Raw genomic sequence first — 18,358 nt, forward strand, 5'->3', positions numbered from 1 at the left:
AACCCTAAAAACACTAGCTGCTTCAAATGTATTGGAAAACTCAGCTTCCGCCTGCACTACAGTGTGAATGTCTGTGGTCTTAACATCTTTGTTTCTGGAACGGGTAGCCATGGTTTTATGACTGTGGAGGTAGAATTTTATGAACAGAGGCAGCAAGGCAGCGGGACTGACTTTGTCACTGTAAGTGTGTGGGTGATAGCTTGTGTTACAAAATTAAAGTAATTTGTATGTTTATTTGAAAATTATGAAGCACATTTTAATTAAGAGATGCCATTTGAAAGCACCGTCTCTTTGTGCCTGCTCTGGTGTGGAAAAACAGGGGTTCCTCTTCCCTGGCACAGTCGAGGGCAGCAGCATGTGGCTGGCCCTGTAGAGCAGCGGACAGAACAGGGAGATCCTGCCACAGAAGCTTCCTGGTGCCACCACAACATTCCCCAGAACTGCTGGCCCCTGCGTGCCTTCCTGTTTGCATTTACATTGCAAAATTCTGTGCTTTGTGATCTACTGACAGACTGATGCAGAAACAGCTTTCTCTATGAAACCAGAAAACTCGTGACGAGGTGAAACTGTCCTCATCATAAGCTTTTTGGGGGGAGAGGGCAGAAAAACCTTGGACAATTTCTTGGGATTTTGAAAAATAGAGGATTGATGCTACAGGAAATTTTCTTGAGAGTTGCATCCTAAGGGAGGGACTCAGGATGTAAAACGCTGACTTTATCGTGTGCCCTGGTCCTGGGGTTCATGACACTCACTTGGAGGCTCAGTGTGTGGCACAGAACAGATTGAGACCTTGGTATTGTTTACTAATTGTGCTACCCCAAGTCAGTGTTCCCTTGTCCCTCCACCCGCCCGTCCTGCTCATTTAAGGCTTTCACTCTCCGCTGTGGTTTAATTATCCAGATTTTGCCCACTTGACAGCTTAAAAGCATTAAAAGCTTAATCTTTAACAGCTCAACCAACTCATTTATATACTGGCAAATAAGATGAACTTAATGACTTCAAGGTGTCTTTCTTTAGAAGCCACATTGTTGTGATAGGAGATAGAAATTTGTTTTGATTCCGGACCCACAGAAGAAAGTAATACAATGCAGTTGTCTTGTGAAACAGGAAATTAGGAAGAGCTGGGTTATCGGGGCCATATTGGTGGCCCTAGAGAGTTATGATTAAGAGTAGGCGACAGTTCATACGCAGGAGTTGATTGTGTCAGGATGTGTTCAAGAAAAGAGAAAACATGGTGAGTATTTTAAATAGAGAAGGTTTAATACAGGAAACTGGTCATGTAGTTGTAAGCACAGAATGAAAACAGAATCGTAATACAGGGATCAGTAACTAAAGGAAACTCCATAGGCTCAGAAGGGTTGCCACCACCACTGATGGGGTGCCTTCAGGGGAGCTGCCACTCCCTGAGAGCTGAGGTTATGGTGAGGGTCCAGTGCTGTAGTCCCTGGACTATGGAGGGGACCAAGTTACTTCAGAGGCAGCCAGAGGAAGGAGACAGTGAGGTTGGGCCAGGGTTCTGCTCCCGTCTCCTGCACTTCTGAACCCTTATACCTAAGGTCAGAAATGTATTGAGGAACTAAATGGCAAAGGAACCTGGGAGTTGTAGTTTACAGATTCCTCGCCCCATACACCAGAGCAAGGTATGGAAGGTGAGTGAAGAACTAATAGGTGAATAACTTGTTCACTACCCATCTGCTCTGCGCTGGGTAGTTCTTGTTAAATCACCATTTTTCTCTATTTCTTATAAAGTGTTCCTTTTGTGTACAAAAATGAAAGTCTGTTTCTTGATCTGACCTATTATTCTGCAATTTATAGTAACAGTAAAAACCCAAGTAATAGTAATAAATTGAAAAATACATGAAGAGTTGTATTGTATTGTATGAATGAACTTACAGTGGTTGCCATGGGTGTGTTAGAATGTCCCCACAGCTTTTGTCCAAGTGACTCAGATGTATTAACCTTGCGGGCGACATCCGACTTGAAGAATAACTGAGATCCCCCCCATAAAGAGACACAATTAAGTACTACTATGATTAAGCATCTATGTTATTTTAAGTTTTTGCCCTTTTCATCATTAATGATACTAAAAGACAAAATATGTAAGCCGATTTTCTCAGTCCTATGGGAAATTCAGACAGCAGTGGATATTCCTCAGTGTTTCCAGAATCCATTAACCTCTTTCTGCATACTACGGGCCATCTGTTTGCTGTGTGGGAACTGCAACAAGTCACAATGTTTCTGTTGTCTGTTAGAAGTATACACTTGACAGGAAGAAGGAAAATTGTCCTAAACTGATAATTGCCTTCTTTTGTACTTTGTGGGGCGTTAGAGGGATAAAATACTTTCAGACGAATTGTTCATTTGAAGTGAGCTCAAGGGGCTCGAGGGTTACTTGCTGAAGAATCCCCCACTTCACCCTCTGTGGCCTGCATTAGCCATGCACGTGGAAAGCCAGCCACTTTGTAGTGCTGCTGTCAGCATTAAAATCTCCTCTCAAAAGAAAGCAGTAGATAATCTCTCCTTCCTCCGTGAGGTGAACCACTGTCCACGTTGTCAAGAGGCTTTACATGAGCCTGGAGAATTTTCAAGGGATGTATGAAGTAGGCCTGAGAGACGTATGTTCATGGTATTGGGTTTTGATGTAGATGAGAGAGGATCCTAGATCGTTCATCACGCAGTAAATTGGACACATGCAGCTTTTAATCACATGAAGTATTTGTTTACTATTTTAAATACTTTATTAAGGATGGGATATGTAGGGGCCGGGGAGGTGGCTCAGTAGGATAAGCGCTTGACTGGCAAACGCAAGGATCTGAGTTCAATCCCCGGTTCCGGGAAAAAAAAAAAAAAAAAAAAAAAAGGATGGGGATATGTGGAGACTTCCTAGAAAAAGAATAATGAGTAGTTCTTTTTCAGCCTGAAATACCACTTGCTGTGTAGAATCACCAAATAATAGCTTCTCTCGTTAAAAGATCTCAGGCTATAGACTTATGCCTCTAGGCTGTCATCCCTGACTCCCTATTGCCAAATGTGGTGACTTAGGGCAAGTTATTAATTTCCTTATACCTTAGCTGCTTCATCTGTAAAATGGGAGTAATAATGCCCACTTCCTTGGGATTGTTTTGAAAAGCAGATGGGTTGAAATGAAAAATTAGAAGGTCCATAAAGAAAGGTTAGGTTATCTTTTTTTTTTTTTTTAAGTTTTTGTTGGTAGTGGTGGTGATCCCTTAAGAGAGCAAAAAAGTATAAAAATTGGTGTTTGTTTCATTTTCAGTATGCAGATCTGAACCGCCATGTGGATGCTTTGAATGCATGGAGAAACGCTACTGTGCTGAAGCCGGAGCACAGCCTGGCGTGGAACAACATGATCATCCTCCTTGACAACACAGGTACAGGGGGACAGGCCAGGGAATCAGGAAAGGGAGCCCAGCAGGAGACAGAGGAGATTAAGCACCCTCTCCCTGAGTTTAAAAAACAGCATATGGATAAGTCTTTTGCATTTAGAAAATACAAAAGGTACCTCTAGACAGTGAGGTGTCCTGGAGCATATTGGGATCTGGACATGATGGAAAGTGGTGCTGCACTGAAAATGCATGTGGTGGCGCCAGATGGCACGTGACCATCTCTTCTTTATTCCCAGGCCAGCGTGCCAGCCACAGCCTCACCCAGAATGCTGGGTGCACCCAGGTGTAAGCAGGAGCGCCTTTGGCTTCTGGGCTGGAAGGTGCGGGACAGTGTCCCAAGGGCCTGGGCTGTACACACTAGACTGCCCCCTGGCCCACTCTGACAGCCACATACAATGTTAAATACTTGATGATTTGTTTTCTTAGCCCAGAACAGACTAGACCCAACCATTAGTTATTTTGCAACCCTTATTTTAAAAAGCCAACCATCCTTTAAGAAACCATGGTGTTGATTTGGCACAACTGAAAGGCAGTAAGCCGTCTAAACAGAATAAGGAAGCAGCAGAGCCTTCCTTCCAAGGAAAGCACAGAATATGAACCTTCATAGGAAAAACACTCAGAAATTTCACGTGTGTCATGGTCCTCTCATCTTGCAGACTTCCTTTCTCCAGTTTGCATATAGCTGGGATCTGCGGTGAAATGAAAACTAGTTCTTCTATGACTTGGCAGAGTTGAATCAAAGGCTGTCTCCATGTGACATCCAAAGTGTGCCGAGTTGCTGTGGCCGTGTGCATGTGTATGTGTGTGTTGTGCCCTCCACGTGGATTTTATAATCATTGTACACAACGCATGTAAGCCCTGCTGTCAGAGAGAGAGACCAAAACACAAGTACAGCCTCAGTGTGGTTTTTATTTTTCCTTCCAGGTAATTTAGCCCAAGCTGAAGCAGTTGGAAGAGAGGCGCTGGAATTAATACCTAATGATCACTCTCTTATGTTCTCCTTGGCAAACGTGCTGGGGAAATCCCAGAAATACAAGGTGTGTGAACTGTAGGCCCTGACTTCCTACACTGAGTGCCAGCAGCTGGCAAAGTCATCAGTGTTACTTCTGCGCCGTTTCATTCAGAATTAGGCTGAGAATGTGGCAGTGGTGGCCTCGTCAGTTTGTTTCTCAGAGAAATTGCCCAGAAGGTGGGTGTGCGGGGTCAAAGCCAGTGTCATCTCCTGACAGAGCTTAGTGTTGCTCATCAGTGTTTCTTCCTCAGAGGAGGAAGTGTTGGGCAGCGCTAGTGGCCAGGAAGAGCCCACTCAGTGCAGGGACAGCCCCTCTTGTGCCCCACCCCACCCCACCCCACAGGAAGAAGTGAGACATTTTCTCTTACCATGGGCTGCAGCTCCAGGTTTGTGTGTAGGATTGTGTTCTGCATGAAGGAAAAACCACGCTGGCTGTGGTGGTGCATGCCTATAATCCCAGCATTCGAGAGGCTGAGACAGGAGGATCACTGCAAGTTTACTGCCAGCCTGGGCTACATAGTGAGACACTGTGGCAAAGAAAAATGAGAGAAGGGGGATGAGGAAAGAAGGAAACATGGGGGCAGTGGAGAGGGAATAAAGGGGAGAGGGAGGCCAGCCCAAAAGTTGACACTTTTGGCCCACTGTCAACCCGGAAGATGCGTGACTGGCTCTGCCACTTGCCGAGCTTTCCTTCTCAATTGCAGACCATGGGAAGACCTTAGAAGCTCCTAAACAACAGAAACCACACACACCAAATCTGCTTTACTGGAGCTCCGGGCTTGGTGAGGAGTGGCCTGGGCTTGCTCCCTCTGTATTGAAGACAGCTTAGGTCCTAACACTGGTGATCTCAGGTTCTGGTTTTGCGTGTCACAGTCACTGAGAGTCTCTGGGACTGGATCAGGCCAGGGGACCTGCAGTTCTACCTAGCAGACATGGCTCCTGGCACAGACGTTCAGGGGACATCCTCAGAAGCAATGCCTTTGAGGACATTTTTTTCCTTTTGAAGGAAAAAATATCTTGCTTCGGAATCAGGAGCAGTGTGTTATTTTGATCACTGAGTCTACAGATGAGACCCAAGGCCTAAAGGAAGTGAGCAGTTAATATTCACCCTAAGTTATGTACTTTTCCTTTTTTTGTTGATTAGTTGTTAGTTAATGATACCATTTTTTCCTTTCTTCCTCGCTCTCGCCCTCGCTCTCTCTCTTTTCTCTCTCTCTTTTTCCCTCCCTCTCTGTCACTGTCTGTGTTTGTCTCTTGTCACTCCTGTCAGTACTAGGGATTGAACCCAGGGCCTTCACATTGAGCTACTGCACAACCAACCTTTGGAATGTCGGAGTTTAGTAGCCTCATTGTCCATCTTTATTTAGTGTTTCCAGATTTTGCTTTAAAGGTGACATTTTGAGAGGTTTGGTTTTATTTTTTTATGGTCCTGCTTGGGGAGCATGGGGGAGGTTTACAGTTTCCCGCCTGGTGACTTTTGGGTCACTGTCAACCCGGGCTGGGACAGGAGTCTGGATTCCCCTGTGACCCAGCCTCCATGAGTCTTCAAGATGCAGCACCACTGTCACTGTGTTGATTTTCCTGTGGTGCTGCAGGCTGTACACGGAAGTTTCTGTGAAGGAAGTAGAACCCAGGGCCTACTGCTTCAAGTTCACCTTGTCCTTTATTCATGAAGCAGAATGAAGCACCTAGTTTCCCATTTCCCCACACATTTTTTCATCCTAGTTGTCAGGGCGAGCGTGCTGAGCCTAAGATGAGGAAACAGGATAAAATCAAGGAGTCAAGAGCTCATGGTGCGCCTTTGGACAGCTACCAAGTGGAGAGCAAGCGGTGAATCCTCAAGCTGTGGTCACCCACCAAGGCAACATTGGATGCCCTTTTTTAATTAAGAATTTAGAGTGCTCCTTGCTGCTGCTCAGCTCTGCGCCTGCTCTTCCATCTCTGGGTGTCTCCAGGGCCCTGGCAGCTGCTTTCGAGAAGGGGCTGCTGCAGTGGTGCTCGAAGGGCTGGAGGGGACACACCTCCAGATAGGGGTCTGCTCTCTGGGTTACTTACTCCTTATCCAGCCACTTGCTTGCTTGCTTTCTGTAATGGGAACTCTGGAGGCTCCTGGCCTATTGGTAACCTCTCTGTTGCTGTCCAGGGTGCTGACAGGGCTGAGGTTAAGCACCCCGTTGAACTCTGGATCCTGAGGGCTCTGTAATGGCCAAGCTGATGTTCTCCTGTTTATGGCTGTAGCAGCTGCAGTTTACTTGTGTGTAAAGTGGAGCCCATGATCTTCCTGACCTCCTGATTGATAGAAAAAGAGGCACATGACCATAATGTGTAACTATGGAACACTTTTAGATTTATAAAACTTTACTCATTAAATGGATCTATAGGCAGGAGAGATAGCTCAGTAGAGTAAGTGCCTGCATGGCAAGTGCAAGGTCCTGAGTTCCATCCCCAGTACCACTAAATAAATAAATAAATAAATAAATAAATAAATAAATCTCTAATCGGCCTATTAGATTTATGTTACATCATGCCATTGAATTTCCAATGTGGAGCTAATGTGATCGAGCAAACTACAAAAGTAATGTTTTCAGGTTTAATGTGACACCTCCCTGACTGATCTCTCATTCCATGTTGCCCACTTCACTGGGCCTGGAGTTTAAAAGCAGATACAGTACTAAAGCCACTTCCACATCAAGATTCTTTTTTTTTTTTTTTTTTTTTCATTTATGTATTTGGTACAGGGTCTCACTATGCAGCTCGGACTCATAGTGATCCTCCTGTTTTCAGCCTCCCCTGCATGTGCCACCATGCCCAGCCTCACATCAGGATTCTACCTGACGTTTTACTTTATATTCTTGTTTAATTAGATTTCCAATGTAGGTAACTGTTTGACGTGTAAATATTGGATCATTACTATAAATGCAAGGTAACTGAAAACGCAGTGATTTTAGTCAGTCCTGGCTGTTGTCACTGGCTGTGCAGCTCTGAAACTGAGGGCCACTCTCTTAGCTTCAAGGGGAGAGTGACAGTCCTTGGTGGGTGTGACCTGCAGCCCACACCTGGGGGGGACCTTGGCAAGCTGACAGCTTTGCTGTGTAGCTTGCGGTTGGCCTTATACCAGGCTACCCACCCTCCCTGCCCTGAGGACATGGGTCACCCTGGGGACTCGACCCCAGCAGGCACGGCGCACTGGCTGTGTTTGCCCCATTGCGGTGGCTGAAACCACCTGCTCTGTCCTCTCCTGCATGTGAAGACCTGCCTTTGTTTCTTCTTAGAGACACAGCTGGCAAAGCTTTCCTCAGCCCAAAACCTTGGTCAGAAGCATTTTCTCTAAAACAGTTCAGAAAATAATACAGTCTTCCTTTCTGTTGAGGGAAAGCTATCCCTAATTTTATTTTATTTTATTTATTTATTTATTTTTGTGGTACCAGGGATTGAACTCAGGACCCTGTGCTTACTCGTCAAATGCTTATTCTACTGAGGTATCTCCCCAGGCCCCAAAGTTGAGAAGGATTTTTTTTGGCTGGCTCAGGCTGCCTGAAGGGCCGGTCTGGGGATCGAACTGCGGTATCCTGTGCCTGACTGTGTTTGCATAAGCAGGCGCTTAAACAACTGAGCTAACCTGCAGGCCCCCTATCCCCGATTTTAAATGTGACTTTTTTTTTCCTTGCATGAATTGGCTTGTTGTCTCGGTTTTTAAATTTTCAGACCCACCTGCAAAACCATCTTCTTCATTAATTTGATTGATTGATGTGCTGGGGGTGGAACCCCAGGCTTTGACCTGGAACTTCATCCCAACTCCTTGTTTACTGGTTTTTGGGTTTTTTGTTTTTGTTCTTTGTTTTGTTTTATTTCCTTTTTTGTTTTTTTGTTTGTTTGTTCTGGGGTTTTATTAATTCTTAAGCTGGGTCTTGTTAATCACTAAGTTGCTCAGAATGGGCTTGAATTTGTGGCCTTCTGCCTCAGCCCCAAAGAGTGCTGGGATAACAGACCTGTGTCACAGTATCCAGCTATGGATTCCTTTTAAACAGGTCACTGCTTTCCTGAACAGGCCCATTAAAAGTCTGATTCCATAGTGAGCCTTTTGAGGGCTTAAGATTCATGCAGATATAAGTGTGGCGAAGAAGCTTCGCTGTCACCCTCCTCTCAGGCACAGGTGCAGAAGGGGTTGCTAAGACTTGTGTCCAAGGCTCCCACTACTACCTGAGAGACTACACCACCACTAGGTCACTTCAGCCCACCTGCTCCGGACCTGTTTTCCTGGGATGCCCCTCTGTCCCTGGCTGCCATGGTTTCCCATCTCCAGGATCAACCACTAGCCCTTGCTTCCCCCACTGGCCTCCTGGTCCAGTTCTTCCACCTGTTCTTTGAACTCTGTCCTCCCTCCCTGACCTCCTTAATCCTTGCAGGCCTTGCCCTGCAGGAGTAGCGGCTCCTTGGGAGGCCTGAACCAGAGTCCCTCAGTTGCCACCAGCAGAGGGGCATCCATCCCCTCAGGCATGGATCTGGGCTCCCTACAAAGCTAACCTGTTTCTCACCATAAAACGGTTTTTGCTTGCAAGTCCCACATTGTTTGCAAGCAAGGGAGCATTTTTAAGTAGATTTTAGTTGCCTGGTCTTGTGTTCTCAAATTTTAGGTTTGAAACTCAGAAACAGTATCAATGCTCCGCAGTGAATTTGATTTTAGGGATTTTGTGCAATTTCTTTTTTCCCATTTAGGTGATACAGAAGGAAAATCTCAGGCTGCTATAAAGGTGCTGCAGCTGCTGACTCTTGGACTGTGGACACTAACGTGTCGACCTGATGTCTGTTCAGCCTTCATGACAGTTGTTTCTTGTTTGTTTGTTTATTTTTTTTGTTTGTTTTTCTTTTTTTGAGAGTATTTCACTATGCAGGCTGGGCTTGAACTCACTGTATAGTCCACACTGCCCTCAAACTCACAGTGATCCTCCTGCCTCAGCCTCCCAAGTACTGGAATTACAGGCATGTGCCACCATGGCCGGCTTGATGGCATTTCTAACATGCAAAGGCTTCTGAGCTACCTCTGTCTGGAAGGCCCTGGGCCTTGAGCTGTCCACTCACATCCCAGCCAGTGTCACAGGACTCCTCCAGTCAGCACAGAGCAGAGGAGATGCTAGGCTTGCCCAATAGCAAATGCAGCCTGGATTTTCAAGTTTTCCACCTAGAAAAATGCACATGGGACATGGGGACCAAAAGTAATTGTCCCTACACCAGTAGGCTTGGTTATTTAAGCTCAGAGTAGCACTGATCACACATTGCTCGACCTGGTCAGACAGGAATGTAGGGAAAGTGGCCACTGGCCCCAGGCACATGTCAGGGAGGACAGATGAGGCATCTTTACCTCGACACTGGTGGAAGGCGATCACATTATGTGCCGTATTTGGCATGATCGGGCTGGAAAACTCTTTGCCCCATGGCAGAGTGACCACATGGGAGGTATGGAGGTTTGGGAGGAGATGCAAGTCTATCCAGTAATGAATTTTCACGCATCGGGGGCATTTGGCTCCTGTCAAATACAGTACTGTGGCACGTAGCTTTCTCGTTGTCCTGCTCGTTCTTTCCAGATGAGTGGGCTGCTTCTGGCTTACCAAGGGTGTCATGGATTCTCAGGGAAATTAAACAGGCCCCCCTCTACTTCAGGTCGGGGCAGAGAGGTCACCAGTGCAGGCTCCCAGTGTCTTCTCCAGTGGTTCTTTCCTGTTTTTTTCCATCCCTCACCACCCCACCACCACCACCACTGCAGCTGGAACCAAGACGCTTGCAAGAAGTCGCAGGATTCCAGCCATTTCCAGGAGACAGGTAGCGGAGCTCACAGGCAAACTTGTCCCCTCCCTGGGATCACTGTTACATCACCACAGTGTCCACAAGCTCTTCAGAGTTTGTTCCTGGAACCATGCAATGGTACAAACCAGGGGCATTCAAAATCTAAAAACGCAGGCAATGAAGCAGCCAGTCATTTTCACTTCATGTACAGTGCTCTCTTTTCTCTGTGCTTCATTTTTTAGGAATCTGAAGCTTTGTTCCTCAAGGCCATTAAAGCAAATCCCAATGTGGCAAGTTACCATGGGAATTTAGGTAAGGAAAGTTGCCAACTGGAATCTTGAAGCTCTGGGTACTTGCAATAGAACGAGCATGTTTCTGTTTAGGGGAGAAGTGGTATTTTCCTCAAAGCTAGCCCAGCCTTGATAACCTGACACTAAAATGTGGTTTTATTTTAACATTTCAAAGACAGCTACAGATTGTAACTGCATGGCCAGCACCACCCCCAGAATTTTGACTGTTTGTCACTTGTTAACATTAGAACTTGGGGCTTGCTCCTGTAGGTGACAGATCCAGTGACACTGGAAGTTTACCATTGAGGCACCTCCCGAGCCCTCTTTCTCCCATCATGGACCCCCCTCTTCCAGCCTGGTCCCTTCTGCTGTGTTTCCTTATGCCCCCGCCAAGACTCCACTCACAACTGCCTACTCCCAGAAGCCCCTGCTTCCTTTCTTCCAGCTCATAGTCAGCATTTGCAGGGCGTAACTTGCAGGTGTGCAGGTTTCAGGGCGCTCAGACACATGAATGTTTCTCTTTGCCAAACTTTCACCCTGCCACCCCAAATTTTTCATTACCAAAGTCACAAAACATTAGTAGTTATTTTCCTGCCCCTGAAGAAAGTTAGTTTACTTATAAAATCATCATTATCAAGCTTTTCATAATAATAATTAGGCTTATCATAGCTATCATAGTAGAGTCAGGTGTTCACGTTAAAACCCCTGCTTTCAGTAAGCAGCACACAGCTATTACTTTGCTGAATGGCATGGAGAAATCTTTATTCAAAATCAACGACTGCCAGGCATAGTGGTGCATACCTATAATCCATGTAATCTGGGAGATGGTGATAGGAGGATTGCAAGTTCAAGCCCAGCCTGGGCCCTGTCTCAAAAAATTAAAAAATTAAAAAGGGCTGGGGATGCAGCCCTTCATGTTGATGAAGGCTCTGAGCTCATTCCCCAGTAACTGAGCAGCAGGCATCTCTATAAAAGGCTGGACCTGTGCACAGGCAGAGTTCTAAGCAGTGCCTGGTCCCATCTTCCCCAGCCTGGCTCCCCAGAAGCTTCATGGCAGCGTTGAGACACTTAACACACTGTTCTCTGCCTATTCATGTGATCAAATCGCTGTCGGCTGCCAAACATCGTATTGATGTTTCCCATGCAGCGACACGAAGAACCCCGTGAATCCCTGACATGGGTTGATCGCACAATCCCCAACAAGTGCAGTAACAGTCAATAAAGTTTGTAGTACAAACAATATTTTTATAAGCACCGCTTTTTGAAAACTCTCTGCAAAGGTCCCACAGTAATTCTTGGTACCAGTAATTGAAGACGCTGCTGCGAGTTATTCAGAAGTGTTGCCAATGAAATCCGTCTCGTGCTGTTTCAGCTGTGCTCTATCATCGCTGGGGACATCTTGAGTCGGCCAAGAAACACTATGAGATCTCCTTGCAGCTCGACCCCGCAGCAGCAGGCACCAAGGAGAATTATGGTCTGCTAAGGAGAAAGCTGGAGCAGATACAGAAGAAGGACGTCTGATCTTCGTGCCTCGCCTTCTGAACGTGCAGACCAGGGAGTGTCAGGACCATGCACTGCGTTCAGCTGTTTCAAATTCTTTTCAGGTGTATGGTTATTCTGCCCATGAAAACAAAGACATGCAAAAAGATGATAACACCAGCGATATATTCTTGAATGCTTGATATGCTTTTTGCATCAAAATTGTATTTTTTCAATCAACTCAAATGTAATTCTAAAATCCCCCAAAAGGAAACCTTTTCTACCTAAAGAGAAAAAGAGAAAAAAAACTATCTTGTGACTTTTACTAGCATTCAACCTGTATTTGGGCAGTGCGCCTTGCATATGGACCGCTAGTACTATTAGACCTCGTTTGTGGGCTGGGTGTGTCCCTGTACTCAGCATGTGGGAGCCTGAGGCAGGATCACAAGTTCAAATCCCACCTGGGCACCTTAGGAAGCCCCTATCTCAAAAAAAGAAAAAAGGGTGGGGATGTAGCTCAGTGGTAGAGCACCCTGGGATTCAAACCCTGGTGCTGAAAACAAGGAAAAGAGAGAAAACCTCAGCTGTGGCCAGGAATGACCGTCTCTTGCCATTTATATAACTATCAAATGTGTCTGTATATTAGCATCTTTATTTAATGACAAGAAAGAGTCAATTAAGATTTGGGGGTTCTTTTAACCTTTTTTTACACTATACCATGAACTTGATTTATAAGGAAATATTTATTCGTATTTTTATGTGTTAGGCAGGGCAAAGAACTTAATGACAAATGGAAAATTTTGACATCCAATCTATTTATATACTTATCCTCCGTAGGAACAAACTGTTTGTATTCTCCAGCTTGTGCAGGTTCCATACACAGGAGGTTATATGATGTTCTACGTGAACTGTAACTATTGATAGGAAATCCCAGCCATGCTTTTAGGCAAAAGCAGCCTGACATCTTGTTTCTGCTGTATCCAGTGTCAAGAGGGCTACACATCTGTGTACGTCATATTTTTATGTTTTCATCTTTAAAGTAGTTTTTCATTTTGCTTCATGGTACCACAGACACCACTGTCCAGAATAATGCAAGAGGTAATTTTCTCTCAAAGGGTTCTATTTGAGGACTTAGTGGTATTTGTAAGAACTGGGTTGTTTTTCGGGTTTGATTTGGTCACAGTAATTATGTTTACTTGTTTTGTGCTTCTCTGTACACTGTTGACCCAGTAATTTATGCAATCTCTGTAATTTCTTACACAGTAAAATTATTACACAAACTGATGCAAAATGCCATCTTGCTTTGTGAATAAGTGATTTTCAAGTTGGGACATGTTTTGCCCTTCTTTACCTTCAAATGAAGTGAAGGTGAGCAACTCCTACTTTGTAGTTTGTGGCTTCTTACTGGTTCAGGGGTCCATTTCGTAGAACTGTCACAGGACATGATCCGAGTCTGGAGACCAGCATGCATACTTCAGTGCAGAGACAATTTTAATTCTCTGCACCTTCGGGGCCTACGTCTGTACAGACTCTTGAATCAGCCACGGTTACTCCCGGTACTTGAGCTACATGAGGACAGGAAGTGCTACTTAAATGCTCCTTATATAAGACTGACAATATATAGGTCTCTTAGGAGTGGGGGCTGGCTTGTCCCTTAAGTTCCTGTGATGCTTAGCAGGGCAGATAATAGATGTATATGTGCTTTGTTGAGTTTTTAAAGGAAATTTGTTTTTGTGTGAAATGGTATCCTTTGGAGAGTTCATGTTTTTTTCTTCTAAAAGCCCCTGAAAGATGTTTTTTCTGCACCCACTGTCAGTAGAACTTGAGTGTCAAATCAAGACCCACAAATCTGGACCCCTGCCCGTCAAGCACCTTCCCTTCGCTGACGCTGCTTCAGCCCTCTGGATCCCCGTGCAGCTGTTTGCTTTCCTGAGAAAACAGGCATTTATTTGATTGATATCGCAGAAAGCTTTTTATATCTGCAGATTTGGGAAGTGTGGCATGCCAGTTCTCTTCCCATCTGAAGTCAGCCAGCTTGTTTCTTGGGTGCCCCGCCTGATGGGACTGAAGTAGGGTACTGTCCCCACTCACTCTATACCTGGTGTCTAATGTTTTCATTGCTGTTGACAGTGGCTGTGGGGACTGCAGGTGGCTCTTCCCTCCAAGGTAGTGGGCCTCACCCATCTGGAAGGTAGTTCAGGTTTGTCTCCTGTGTGTTCATGCAGCAGTTATTTCCTATTCTTTCTTGTTCAGATTTGTCTCAGTGCAGGTGCAGACTTACATTTATAATTTCAGATTCTGCCCTGTCCAGGAGGAGCCCACCATGCCCAGGCAGGTTTTGGGGGCTCAGGGTCTGTCACATTTCTTAAGTATCTTTATATTTTCTTTTAAATCAGTGACCTAAGATAGCATACAGAGCAGAAGCTGGAGCCCAGCATGGAAGCTGTAGACATCTCTGTCTCCCATGCAGCCAGCTTGGATGTGGGGTTTGGCCCTCACTATGACAGCGTAGATCATTAGTGTTGCATAAACAAGGTCACTTATTTTTTTTAAGTTTATGTATTTGGTACAGGGTCTCACAATGCAGCTCGGCCTGATAATGATCCTCCTGTCTCAGGCTCCCTAGTGCTAGGATTACAGGCATGCACCAACATGCCCAGTTTCAGTGGCCAGCTCAGTGGGCCCAGGCAGGGCCAGCACAACATGCAGCACTGGCATTAAACCCCAGTCCCTGAGCTTGCCAGACAGGCACCTAGACCACCAAGCTATCTCCCCAGCCCAATGTTACTCATCTGTAAAGTAGGGACAGTGACCTTCCTAAAATGATGATGATCTTTAGGCCCTCAAACAGTGATATGTTGGTTTTGGGGGGATTTTTTGTTTGTTTGTTTTGGTTTTTGGTTTTTGGTTGTTTTTTTTTTTTTTTTTTGCTGCTGTTGTTGTTGTTGTTTTTGCGGAACCAGAGATTGAACTCAAGCCCTTGCGCTTGCCAGGGAAGCGCTTATTCCACTGAGCCATCTCCCCGGCCCCCTACGTTGGGTTTTTTTGAGGAAAAAAAAAAGAAAAGACTGATTAAGAGCAAACAGAGCTGGGGCCAGCCTGATAGCTCAGCAGACTAAAGCGCCTGCTTAGGCAGAGCTCAGCGGCCCGGTTGCATCCCCAGTGTGCTGTGCTGTCTCCGCCCATGCACAGGCACCCAGAGAAGGTAATGGAGACTGGGCGTAGTGGTGTGCTCCTGTAATCCCAGCACTTGGGCAGCTGAAAACAGGAGAATCACTATGAGTCCAGTCTACATAGTGAGACCCTGTAGACCCTGTAGACTGTGTCCTAAATACAGAAAAAAAAAAAATTAATTTAGAAAAAAGAGCAGACAGAGCTGACCTTGAGTACATTTCTTCCCTCATTTATTCAGTACATAATAGTTGCCCACTATGTTCCAGAGGCCTCCAGAGCCCTGAGAATACAAGGTGAGTGAGAAGCTGATTGTGGCGGTGCAGGCCTGTGATCCCAGCATTCTGGGAGGCTGAGGGTGGAGGACTGCAATTCAAGATAAGCCTGAGAAATGGTTCAGTGAGAGCCTGCCTGAAAACATAAAAAAGGCTGGAACCATAGCTCAGTGTGAAGTATCTGGGTTCAGTCCTACGTAACACATACAGAGTGAGTAGTCATGGTCCCTGACCCTGCACAGCGGATAACCCAGTGCACTATGGAGTTGTCCAGGTTCCAAGAACAGATGGACAGTAATAAGAACCACTATGTCATCATATAACAGATAACTGTGAAGAGAGGCCTCATCTAACCTGGAGTCGGGAACGGGACTGCTGAACCAAGAGCTGCTAGAAGAGAGTTGCTCCGGACCAGCTGGCAGTTTGCACTTAGGAGATTTTGCCCTCTGTTGGGCATTTAGCAAGACTGGGAGATACCTTTGCTCCAGCCACTGCTGTACATGTGACCCCGCACTGGACAACTCCACAAGAAACGTCTGTCCCCTGGCATCACCAGAGCCAGGACTGAGGAAACCCAGACTGCAGAGGAAAGCAAGCTCCTTGCTTTCCTGCTCCTACTTTGAATCCTTCAGTACCTTAGGGTAAAGACCCTGTGACCCATAAGGCAACATAGCAAGAATCTGTCTCAGAAGAAACAAAAAATGTCTGAGGACACAGCTCAGTGCAAACATCTTGGGTTCAGCCTCCAGATGAAGGGCGTGGTCTGGAGTGGCTGAAGGGAGGAGCCCTTGTTATGCTGGCAAAGGTGCGAGGGCCAGCTTGTGCTGCCTCATGGACCACAAGGTCTTTATCCTAAGGTACTGAAGGATTCAAAGCAGGGAGGGGACACCATGGGATTTCCACTTTGGCAAGATCACTGGCTGCTGATGAGAGGGAATTGCAGAGGCTAAGAGGAACAGGACAGAGGGAACCACGTGAGGCACCTGGCATGGAGACGAAGTTGCCATGGTGCAGCTGGCTGGAGAGACAACCACAGGAGGGAATGAGCAGTATCTGCATCCTCATGGTTCAGCACAGGTGGATGGAAGCCATGAGCAGGGAGAAGCTGACTGCGAAAGTAAAAAAGGACCAGGACCCCAAACCATGTGGAGCTTGGCTGCACAAAAGGAAAAGCTGCTGGGTGTAACAAAGTATGAGAGAAATTGATGCAGATACTTCTAGACATTTGGGCAGTTGGCCAAACAACCCCATAGCATTCAGTAGTCATAAGAAATTCAACCTTTGTGAGCCTCGATTTCCTTTAAAAAAAAAAAAAAAATGAAGATCTTAACCAGGCATGGAGGTGCACTCCTGTAGTGTCAGCACTCTGAGAAGCTGAGGCAGGAAGGCTGCAAGTTGGAGCCCAGCCCAGGCAAAATAGTGAGAACCTGTCTCAGAAGAAACAAAAAAAACTCTGAGGACACAGCTCAATGCAAACGTCTTGGGTTCAGCCTCCAAATGAGGAAACACAGGTCCTGAGGCTTACCTTGCAAGGTTATTGTGCAGATTTGGATGAAAGCTTTTACATTTCTGGCTTAGGAAGCTGCTGTAGACCCCCACGCAATAAAGACATGGCATGAGAAGAACATGGCAACAGGATTGTGAAATCTCTACTCTTGACATTGCCACAACCCACCAAAAAACAGAATTGAACCTAAGACCTTCACCTTGTGCTACATCTCCAACCCCTTTAAAGTTGTTTGTTGAGACAGGGTTTCACTATGTAGTTCAGAATGGCTTTGAACTCACGTTGTAGCCCAGGCTGGTCTCCAACTCACAGCAGTCCTCCTGCTTCAGCCTCCTGAGTTCCAGAATTACACATGTGTGCCACCACGTATCTGGGACGTGGCCAAGATCCCCAACTGCTCGTAGGCGGGGTACTTCAAAAGGATGAATGAAGAAGCAGAGATAAGTTTAGTAAAGCATGAAAGGGGACTGGTAAGTAGTGCCTCACGGTGGGCAGAGACAAAGACACTCCAAGCCAGCCACTCTTTGTTGGACTTGAATCTCTCTGGTGGGAGATTCAAGATTGGAGGAAGACTCAGAGGTTGAGCAACAGATAATTCTGAGAAGACGCAAAGGGAGAGATGACCCCATGCTAAGAAAGATCTTGCCCCCGGGGTGTTTTTTAATCCTAGTGGTTTTAGTTTAGTCTTAGTAGGAGAGGAGGGCCCATCCCTAGAGATAATGGGAAATCTCAGAAGGGTGATACTGATAATCCAAGCTTCTATTTGTCCCTTAGAGAAATAAGCAAAATTAACCTTTGTGAATCTGTGGTCCCCAGCAACCATACCTAGCTAAATTTTTATTTTGAGACAGGATCTTATTAAATCACTTAGTTGCCTATGCGGACTTCAAACTTGTGACCCTCTGGATTCAGCCTGTTGAGTGGTGCTTTAGCAGAAAGTGCCCCCCCATACTACAGGTAATAAAATAATAATAGTTACTATTCCAAATGGCTGGTCACTGTGATGCACATTGTACATACCAATCTCCAAATGGCAAGCCATTCTGCCTGTGTACTTCCTGCTTGCCTATCTCATGTAAGTCCCAGACCACCAGAGATCAGGGCCCAATATTTTTTTTGAATGATCCTGATCAGTGCTCATTGATGTAAAATAAATCCGCCTCCAAACACTAGGGGTTGTGTTCATGTTTCTGCTTGCCATTACACTGGGGATACAGGTATGCACCACCACACCCAAGTTCATTTTGAAAATTTTTTTTCAACTTCATTTTTTAAAAATGTCAATAATTCTATCAGAAACTAGTGATTCCAAACCTGTCATTAGTTATCTGGGCCCTAGGATGAATCACTTAATTACTTCATGCCTCAGTTGCTTCCAATAAACATAAGAGTGGTGGTTATTGCTTTGTTAATTTCTCCTCTGAAATGACAAGTGTGGA

The 18,358-nt window shown here is 45.7% G+C and overlaps 1 protein-coding gene across 3 annotated transcripts in view; it reads left to right on the forward strand.

Annotated features, from left to right (window-relative positions):
- Positions 1–12,453, forward strand: part of Tmtc4 (transmembrane and tetratricopeptide repeat containing 4) — a 54,675-nt gene extending 42,222 nt beyond the window's left edge. For all 3 annotated transcript variants that reach the window (XM_004631182.3, XM_023715228.1, XM_023715229.1), the window contains 4 exons: positions 3,275–3,389; positions 4,329–4,441; positions 10,440–10,509; positions 11,860–12,453. In XM_004631182.3, coding sequence (XP_004631239.1) covers positions 3,275–3,389; positions 4,329–4,441; positions 10,440–10,509; positions 11,860–12,008 — 447 coding nt within the window. In that variant the 3' untranslated portion in view covers positions 12,009–12,453. The remainder of the gene's footprint in view (positions 1–3,274; positions 3,390–4,328; positions 4,442–10,439; positions 10,510–11,859) is intronic.
- Positions 12,454–18,358: the final 5,905 nt, after the last annotated feature.

This window comes from Octodon degus, unplaced genomic scaffold (assembly GCF_000260255.1).
Source record: "Octodon degus isolate 3935 unplaced genomic scaffold, OctDeg1.0 scaffold00039, whole genome shotgun sequence".
Classification (NCBI taxonomy): Eukaryota; Metazoa; Chordata; class Mammalia; order Rodentia; family Octodontidae; genus Octodon; species Octodon degus.